The 10392-nt window shown below is 36.5% G+C and overlaps 1 protein-coding gene across 1 annotated transcript; it reads right to left on the reverse strand.

Moving 5' to 3' along the window:
• Positions 1-508: 508 nt before the first annotated feature.
• On the reverse strand, positions 509-6347 carry ttc22 (tetratricopeptide repeat domain 22). Its single transcript, XM_051707196.1, has 7 exons — positions 5670-6347; positions 5531-5586; positions 4615-4730; positions 4222-4340; positions 3733-3894; positions 2024-2176; positions 509-1919 (listed from the first exon to the last, which is right to left on the reverse strand). Exons 1-7 carry the CDS (start codon positions 6225-6227, stop codon positions 1392-1394), a joined length of 1692 nt encoding a protein of 563 aa, XP_051563156.1. The 5' UTR covers positions 6228-6347; the 3' UTR covers positions 509-1391.
• Between the last annotated feature and the right edge of the window lie 4045 nt (positions 6348-10392).

The raw sequence follows: 10392 nt of genomic DNA on the forward strand, positions 1-10392 counted from the left end.
ACATTCTTTCTTCTGCAGAACACAAACAAAGGTTTGTAGAAGAAAATCTCAACTCTGTTGGTCCTTACAATGTAAGTGAATGGTGACCAGACCTTTGAAAGCTCCAAAACTAACATAAAGGCCACATAAAAGTAATCCATATGACTCCAGTGGTTAAATCTGTATCTTCAGAAGCGATATGAAAGGTGTGGGTGAGAAACAGATCAATATTTAGGTCCTTTTTTTTACCATCAATCTCAATCTCTACTATCAGTTCACATTTTTTTTACGTTTTAAAAGTGAAAGTGGAAATCTATGGTAAAAAAAAGGAAAATACTGATCTGTTTCTCACCCACACCTATCGTATTGCTTCTGGAGATATGGATGTAATTACTGGAGTCTTATGGATTACTTTTATGTGGCCTTTATGTGATTTTTGGAGCTTCAAAGGTCCGGTCACCATTCATTAGCATTGTATGGACCTACAGAGCTGAGATATTCTTCTAAAAATCTTTGTTTGTGTTCTGCATAAGAAAGAAAGTCAAACACATCTGGGATAGCATGAAGGTAAGTAAATGATGAGAGAATTTTCATTTTTGGGTGAACTATCCCTTTAAATGGACATTATTGGTCACAAATCTTCCTCCAGCTATAAAGGACATTTCTGCTTACCATCCCAAATTTGAAGTGGTTCTAATTCTGTTTGCAGTAGAGTTAATGTTTGAAAACTTGTCCCACATATTAAGATTTTATGAAGCCTAACAGCAGACCCAAAATGTATGGTATTCTCAGTTGAAGGAGATTGAAAATACTAGAATGTTATTTAATAATTTTTCACAGTTCCATAATTATCATCACATCAGTGTTTAATACAGATATTTTAGTGTTTAACTGACATTGTATCATTTGAAATACATGCTTTAAAATACTCTCAGCTCTTTAAAAAAAAAAAAAAAAAAAAAAAAGGTTTCCAGTATGAATGAATAAATAAATCAGTTCGAAAAATTCTGGTGCCTTTTAGATTGTACATTAACTCATGTTTGTCTGATTTAGTTTCCGTGATAAGGATACAACTGTGCAGTGCCTCATTCACTGAGGTTTACTCATCCACATGTAACAATTTACAATAAAGAAACTATATTGTATTCATCAAATTGAGTTACCCTATAGTTTCAATAAATAATGGGTCACATCTCAAACTTTAAACTGGCACATCAAGCTTTCTGGCATGTGCTGGATGGAAGAGTTGACATGGAGACAACATTCCATAAGTTTTTTGGAAGCCTAACAGTAACATTTTTTTTAGTAAGAAAAAATCTTGTCCATCACACTCAGCATTACCAAAAATGAGAAAAACTTTAGTTTGAAATGACAATCCAGAGTATTGTTAATTAAAGTCTTAAAGGGATAGCTCATATGGACAGGGACCTGCCCAGTGCCATCCTCTTCCCCTGTGGCTGTATGCTCTGCAGCAACCTTTTAACCACCTCCAGCCTCCCCTTCTTCACCAGATCTTTAGACAGCTCAGTCACCTCATCCGTGTGTGCTCGACACAGTACTTTCAACTCAGTCTGAACTATGTTCGGCCCATATCTCTTCTCTGCCTGCTTTAAACATTCCTCTAATTGGGTAATAGCATGGCCTGTTTCCGTCCCACTCTGAGTGAAGCTCACTAGAAGAGCCTGTAGCAGGCATTGTAGGGTCACTGTGTCTTGGACACTGGGATATTCCAGTTCAAGAGCTTGCCTAAAACATTCAATAGCATTCTGCTCCTCTCCTTTCAGCAGCAGGCAGCGGCCACGAAGGACCTGTAATTTAGGGATTGTAGAGCCTAGAGGACACTGCAGAGCTTTAGATAGACTGACCAGGGCTTGGTTAATCGCCATCTCATCAACCAACAGGCTCTCCTGCAGGGCGTCCACACCCATGTAGTAGTAGACCTGAGAGGAGAGTGATGGATGTATTATAACAAACTACATACTGTATCTTCAGTATGATCACCTCATAACTACTTGGGGTCTTGAACATGGAAGTTTGAACTTACCTGACCCATCTCTAAATGAGTTCTCAAACAAGGTCGGACCGCCAGAACACGTTCCAGGTCAGCACGGGCCTCTTTCAGAATCTGACGATCGGGAATACAACCTTGGCCGAACTTAGCTTTATCCAGGTTCTTGGCATACGTTGTGACACTTAGCTGGAGAGAAAGTAAATAACCTATAAAATGCTATAATGTGGAGCACTGCTTGTTTTTTGGAAGGGTTTTTATTAAAACCGTAAGACAAAGCTGTGCTAAAAGAGACTTTCAAGAAATACTATTCATGCACACAATCATATACACTTCTTAGGGGAGACGGGTGCTAGTTGTCACATGGGGAAGTGGACACAAGAGCTATATTTCAGTAATTATAAGATTTGGAGTCAAAAGTTCAGAGGTTTTATATGTTGGTTTCAGACATAAAAGCATAAAAGTAATCCATACGACTCCATTGGTTTTATCAATGTCTTTTGAAGCTATATGATAGGTGTGGGTAAGAAACGGATCAATATTTAAGTCATTTTTACTATCAATCTCCATTTTCACTTTCACATTCTTCTTTTGATTTTGGCAATTCACATTCTTCATGCATATTGCCATCTACTGGGCAGTGAGAATTTTTAGTAAAAACCACTTCAATATTCTGAAGATATGGATTTAACCGCTGGAGTTTTATTGATTACTTTTATGCTGCCTTTATGTGCTTTTTTGAGCTTCAACATTTTGGTACCCATTCCCTTTCATTGAATGCACCTACAGAGCTGAGATTTTGAAACTTACACCACTGGTTTAGTGGCAGGTCCACTGAACTTAACCCATATAGTGTCATGGGTATGTAGTGCCATATAATAACATCACATGCCTAGCTATTGTCACAAGTTGTTACAAAAGGCCAACGTGTGTTCAGTAAATTGGGCAAAAACGGTGAAAATGTTCAATAGCCTTTTTTTTCTTTCTTTCTTTTTTGTAGCCAAAGCTTTAATGTGCCAATGCAGAAATTCACTTTCACATATAAACCTACCCTAAGAAATATTCACAGGCATAAAAAGTGTGACAACTAGCCCAGGTTTCCCCTGTAGTGACTGTCTTGGGCCACAAAATGGGTGTTTCTAAGAAGTATTGCTTTGTCTTTGCATAAGCATTTGTTGTGTCATCCTTTATCTAGATGTAAGGGTGTGATTTCAGGAGGGATTGGTTTTAGTGTTTAATTCATGTGATTATATTCCCTGTAAACAAAAATGCTAAATTAATTTGGATGAAAAATAAAAAAGATAATTACTGTCAGAAAGAAATAGTATCCTAAGTATTCACACTGCAAAAATACTTTTCTTATTGATTATTTTTGTCTTGTTTTCCAGTAAAAATATCTAAATATTCTTAATACAAGATAAATTTACTTGAGAAGCCAAATGTAGTATCAAAAATACTAAATACTATTCAATACTATTTTTTCCTCTTACCCCGTTGGCATATATATATATATATATATATATATTTCTTAATTTAAGCATAAACCCCACTTAGTTTGGATAGATTTCTTTGAAAACAAGACTTTATTATGTCATTCTGCTTATCAGTAGTGCTGATTCCACTTCAACATATTAAACGTTTGTGGAAGCACTTTGAGATACTAAAACAGGGAAATATATATTAAAGATCTAAACAAATTATTGAGACAGTTTGTTGGTTAAGTGGTACACAAGCATCTCTCTTACCTTGGCACGAGTGCAATATGCCTGCCAGTTGAGTTCAGCATCAGGCAGGACACTCAGTGCCATGTTACAGATACCCGTGGCCATCTCCATTTTGCCTGACAGGAAGAACATGCTTGCTAATCTGTTAAGAATGAATGCATCATCTGTGGCGAGCTTGATGGCCTGTAAAAATGAACAATGAGATCATGTATTATTATTTAGAGCCTATCATGCTTCATTAGTCACAGTCATTATATTATCAACCTTAATGTGTCACCATCTCCTCAATTCATAAGCGTATGTTTAATCATATTCAATCTAACACTGTGTCCAGAAACAACAAAGCATCAAATGTTTGCATCACACCCTTCCTTGAACATGTTGTGGATACAATGGAAATGAACCGTAAAACAATAACTTTAGACTGGAATAACATGAACAGCTGAACTACTGGCTATAAGCTTGACCAAAACAACATTTTTATATTTTTTCTGGGCTAAAATACAGTACCGATCCGTAACATGTCAAAGGGTCAGATCCAGAGAAACCACAGTCATGAACTGCCATCGGTACAGTGGAGAACTCCTCCATTCGCTCCAGCATGAGACCGACATAACACCAGGCAAGGGCTAGATAAAGATTATTGAGTGGTGAGAAGAGAAATAAAGATCTTGTCTAAGAAACTGTCCTAAAGACTACTTGGCTTCTGGAAGAAATGTATAAATATCTGCTAGAGGCAAGACGCTGACAAGGGACAACATAAAACCGGAAAGACTGGTCTGGTAAAATGTTGACTCTTCCCTTAGTGGCAGAAGAACATTGTCTGATTGTGTTCAAATAAGAAAAACGTCTTGACTAAAACCATAAATACAATCTTCATCATATCTATTGTATTAAAATCACCTTTGAGGTATGTGTGGTCAGATTTTAGAGTCTCTGTGAGAAGCTTGAGGCCCTTGTTGAAATAAGTAAGTCTTGTGTATTCAGTGTCCTTTGAATCCCTCACAATACCATCTAACCTATAAAAACAAAACAAAAAAAGGTTAAGGGCCAAGATCAGTTCATTGATGTGCGGTTTATGGTAAGGAATGTCATAAATAGGCCTAGTAAATTTAATTTAATTTAAGGAATATTCCATGTACAATGCAAGTTAAGCTCATTCAACAGCATTTGAGGCATAAAACTGATTACCACAAAAATGTATTTTGACTTGCCCCTCCTTTGAAAAAAGCAAAAATCTGGGTTCCTGTGAGGCACTTACAATGGACGTGAATGGGGCCAGTCCGTAAATGTTAAAAATCTCACTATTTCAAACGTATAGCCACAAGACGTAAACAATATGTGTGTTAACATGATTTTTGTGTGATAAAAAAGCGTACTAACCTTTTCTGTGTAAAGTTATAGCCAATTTTACAACTTTGTTGCCATGACTATGTAATGTAAACAACCCTTAAAATGACTGAAAAAATTAAGATTTAAACAACTTTACAGCTCAAATAATAAGTTTTAACTAAATTGCTTTTATAAAATTATAAGCTTCACATTTCTGCATTTAAACCCTCAAAACATTGGCCCCATTCACTTCCACTGTAAGCGCCGCACTGTAACCTCGATTTGTGCTTTTGTTTTTTTTAGAAAAGGATGGACGAATCAAAATTATTTTTTGTGGTAATCCACATTATGCCACAAATGCTGTCGATTGAGCTTAACTTGTATTGAACCCGGAATATTCCTTTAAATGCTTACATACTGGATGCAGTCAAAGGCTTGTTGAGGCATTAAACATTAAACTAAACAGGTTGATAGTTTGAAATACTACCTTATGTAAATTGTTGCCATTTTGAAATACCAACTTCTCTTTTCCTCTATGGGTATCTGTAACATATAAATGACCAACAAAATCACCTTCAAGATATCTTGATCTCCTTGTAAATATGAAGAAATTGCCATGTGCTCACCAGTTCCCCTCCATAATCAAGTGCACGGTTGTATAACATCAGCGCAGCTGTCAGTGTCTCCCTTAAATCTTCATCTCTCTCCAGCTCCACATCATGAGGGTGGGCGTATGCCTGCTCGGCCAAGCACCGTGCCACCCTTAGCCTGGTTTCTGTTTGGCTCTCCCCCATCTCTGGGCCCATGAGGGCAGCAACACGTTCCATGCACTCTCCCTCCTTCAGCTCACGACCCAACCGTTCATATACATAACCCAGGTTGGCCCAGGCATTGAGGTTTTCAGGATCCTCTTGGCAGATGCTGTTAAATACCTCTTCTGCTGTCTCCAGTTCGTCCATATGGAAGGCCAACAAGCCTAGAATATTGCGCACAGCATACTGCAGTCGTCCCGTCTCAGCTTCAAGCTCAGCCCTGAGGCTCTCGCTCTTGAGCTTGGTGTCTCGTTGCCGAAGGGCAGCTGGTCCGCTGGGCTCACCATTGAGATGTAGCTCTAAATGGAAGTGGCCAGGGATGTAGGCCATTCCTTCAATCAGAGACTCGATGTCTTCTGTACTGTCCTCCATGGTTTCTCACAGACATGTGCTGACAGTACTTGTCTAAGACTTCTTAACAAAGTGGTACAGGAAATACAGGTTTAGAGAGGAGGAGAAAGAGACAAGTGAGGACTATGTGGAAATATATGCACTTCTTTACTTTCTTTAACAGGTTTCCCCACCCTGTGGGCAGGGTTGGGAGGGTTACTTTTGAAATGTATTCCACTACAGATTACAGAATACATGCTGTAAAATGTAATTTGTAATGTATTCTGTTAGATTACTCAAGGTCAGTAATGTATTCTAAATACTTTGGATTACTTCTTCAGCACTGGTAGATTTTTTCACTTGTTTTGACTATAAAAACTCAGTAAGAAAGACAAAATACACATGTTAAAAATACATTCTCTGAAAAACCTAAATATGCAGTGTTGTTTCTAAAACAAGATCAATCAAATTGATCTTGTTTTAAGGATTTTTAGATATTTTTACAGGAAAACAATACAAATATTATTATCAAGAATACAATTTTTGCCCTAATATCAAAGGTCTTACTAGATAAAAGAAATTATGATTTAACGTGAATTTTCTTGATAAAAAAATAACATGCATGAAAAATGTCTAGAAATAGCATTTTAGCTCCAAACTTACTGCTCGTATGAATGTAACACATCATAAGAAAGTGTTTCACCGCTGTTCAAATGCACTTTGGATCGCATCATTTATATGTATAAATGTTTTCCATCTGAAAGGACTAAATATTAAATGAAACAAATGACAATAAAATGCAAAGTGATCTCTTCAGTAATCAAAATACTTTTTGAATGTAGTGGAATACAATACAATACTGTAGTGGAATACAGTTACTTATATTTTTTATTTTAAATACATAATCCCATTACATGTATTTAGTTACTCCCCAACCCTGCCTGTGGGGAACATTGTGGTTTTTAAATTCACTTTAATTTTTTTTTAATGAAAACATGGGCAGTGTGTATTTAGGTGACACACCTTGGTTTCATGTAAGGTTTGCTATTTATCTTGAACCAGTAAAACATAGAAGAGAACACAAAGTTCTAATATGTTGTCAGTTATGATGTAAATTTAAAACAATGTTCAGTGAAATAAAATTTCCTTTTGTAACATTTCACATGTAAAATGAGTTGTAATGTCACAGGTTTATGATCTCCGAGTGAACAATATTCTTAAGAGTGTGAGATATGCCACCAGACCTGACATGAGGAAGTTCATTTGATGAGCATTCTGATAAAGATTTCCTTTATCAGTGTTCTCTGAGTGCTAGTCTATGGAAAACACTTAAGACATGTTGATTTTTAACTGGCTTGAGTACTCTCAAAAAGGGACAATTAGCATTTTTAGAACAGCTAACCTAAACCCTTCTCATACTGGTTTTCTCTACTACACTAAACTAGTCATTGCACCACATTAATAACTTGTATGTGTCGTAAATATATCTTCTTTTATTGAAGATTATAGACCTATGGTCTGTATTACCAGATGTTGTGTATTTTAAAGCAATACAGTCCTAAATGGCTCATCTTCTTGAATTCAATAAAGTCAGTTTATCATGTTTTCATTTTATAGTTGCAATTCCTATTCTGACCACTAGAATGAATCCTTTCATCAAGTATACATTTGAAGTCAGAAGTTTACATACACCTTAGCCAAATACATTTAAACTCAGTTTTTCACAATTCCTGACATTTAATCGTAGAAAACAATCCCTGTCTTAGGTCAGTTAGGATCACTACTTTATTTTAAGAATGTGAAATGTCAGAATAATAGTAGAGAGAATGATTTATTTCAGCTTTTATTTATTTCATCACATTCCCAGTGGGTAAGAAGTTTACATACACTTTGTTAGTATTTGGTAGCATTGCCTTTAAATTGTTTAACTTGGGTCAAACGTTTTGGGTAGCCTTTCACAAGCTTCTCACAATAAGTTGCTGGAATTTTGGCCCATTCCTCCAGACAGAACTGGTGTAACTGAGTCAGGTTTGTAGGCCTCCTTGCTCACACACGCTTTTTCAGTTCTGCCCATGAATTTTCTATCGGATTGAGGTCAGGGGTTTGTGATGGCCACTCCAATGCCATGACTATGTTGTCCTTAAGCCATTTTGCCACAACTTTGGAGATAAGCTTGGGGTCAGTGCAGGGCCGTTTCTAGGCATAGTCGCCTAGGGCGCCACGTGCTGGGGGGGGCGACAAAGAGGAGTCCACCGCAAGGCACCCAAAACACCACTCAGTTATTTAGAGTCCCACAGACACACTACACCAACTCCCACCCCTAAACCTAACCCTAACCTTCCTTTACAAAAATTAACTATGGTTTTACTGCATGGTTACAGTAGTAACACCATTGTTAATTGCATCAAATCTATGGTTTCAGCCAAAAAACATGGTTACTACAATATAGTAAAACTTAATTATATTCATTTTATGTATTATTATAAGAAAATATTTAATACTTAGTATATTACATATTTAGTAAGAGAAAAGACATGAAACATAATGGGAAAAAGAGTGCAACAAACGTGGAATTGTACCCGGGTCGAAAATTCACAGTCTCAGCAGTTTTAGGGCCCACATAGTACACAAGTAAATTTCTGTTTCAAATAGACTACTGTGGTGCAAATAGTTGTGCTGTGTGGCAGGTGTTATTCATACCTGGGTGCAAATAGTCACTTTTTTCCACCCAAATTCGGACTCGAGGTAGCTCAGCCAGCAAAGTGCCTCGTGCCGCCCCCTCACAATATGCCGCCAAGGGCAACTGCCCATATCGCCCATGCCTAAATTCACCCTGCTTCAAATCCATTAAAACAAGTAAGTGAAAAACGCAGCATTGGTCTGTAGAAATGTTACTGTTGTGCACGACTGTAGTTCCAACTTCGGCCACCAGAGGCAGCTCTGAAATTCGGAAAGTGTAAACCGATTTTACCGCAAAAAACAAACAAACTTCAACCTCATACAGAGTTCTTATTTTAATTGTTGAATGTTTCCATATTACCATTTGGCTGCCACTAATTCCATAATAGTACCTCAGACACGCAGTCAGTGCTATATTTTAAGCTCCCATTTAAAAGTGGTGTGAATGAACAGTGACATTTTTATACCTCAGACTGAAAATATGGGTCTGTTGTGTGAAGTTGTTCTCTTTAGGCTCCTGTTCTGTTTTTGTCCATGATGACTATAACAGAGGGGAGATCCTCATTGTGCAGCCAGCAGATGTGCAATGATGTCATCTTGACTTTACTTGGTCTTGACCCTGGGTGAACACTAGTGTGTGACACAGGGAAGAATATGGACTGGTACTTGCTTCTTGTCTAAACCTGTAAAGTATTTTATTTCTGTGTGTAACTAAATACAGGAACAGATCATGAATATCAGCCACGTGGTAATATGCTGCACAGACCAGCATGACTTTTTTCATTGGTATGGAAAAATAGTCAACTCACCATATCCTGACTTACAAGAAGATTGGCAAGAAGATTACGGATAGAATTTGGATGGAAAAAGGTTGGAAAAATATTAAATGTCAGTATATAATGTTTTTCGCAGGCAGACAATGGCGCTTGATATTCAACATTTCACACAGTTCCAGTCTGAACAGCATCTTCTCCAAAAAAAATAAAAAATAAAATAATAATAATAATAATAATAATAAATATATATAAATTTACTGTATATATAGGTTACACACACACTATATTGCTATATTATATATATATATATATATATATATATATATATATATATATATATATATATAGCAATAGACTAACTGATCAACAATGATAATCTCAAAGTGAAAGATGTAGAATATTCTACATGTCTACGTTATGGCGATGCCCATGTACATATTTCTTCCTTAAATCACTTAATCTCATTTAACTAATTTAATTTACATTCAATTTACTAGTCTTACTTTACACATTAGGCTACAGCTTTCCTGTTACAGTGCAAATAAATCACTAATTCTTGAGATAAGGGACAAAACATGTTTTATGAGTTTTTAATTTTTAATAATAAATTGATTTGAAATTGATATATTTGTATACAAAGGTCTCAGCTAACAAACTACGTAAGTGAACAGGTATTTATAAAAACGCTTTTTTTTCTGACATGAATAAATTGCACCCTGGTGTTGTGTTTATTTAGAGTCCCACAGACACAA

This window comes from Myxocyprinus asiaticus, chromosome 9 (genome assembly GCF_019703515.2).
Source record: "Myxocyprinus asiaticus isolate MX2 ecotype Aquarium Trade chromosome 9, UBuf_Myxa_2, whole genome shotgun sequence".
In the NCBI taxonomy this organism is placed as follows: Eukaryota; Metazoa; Chordata; class Actinopteri; order Cypriniformes; family Catostomidae; genus Myxocyprinus; species Myxocyprinus asiaticus.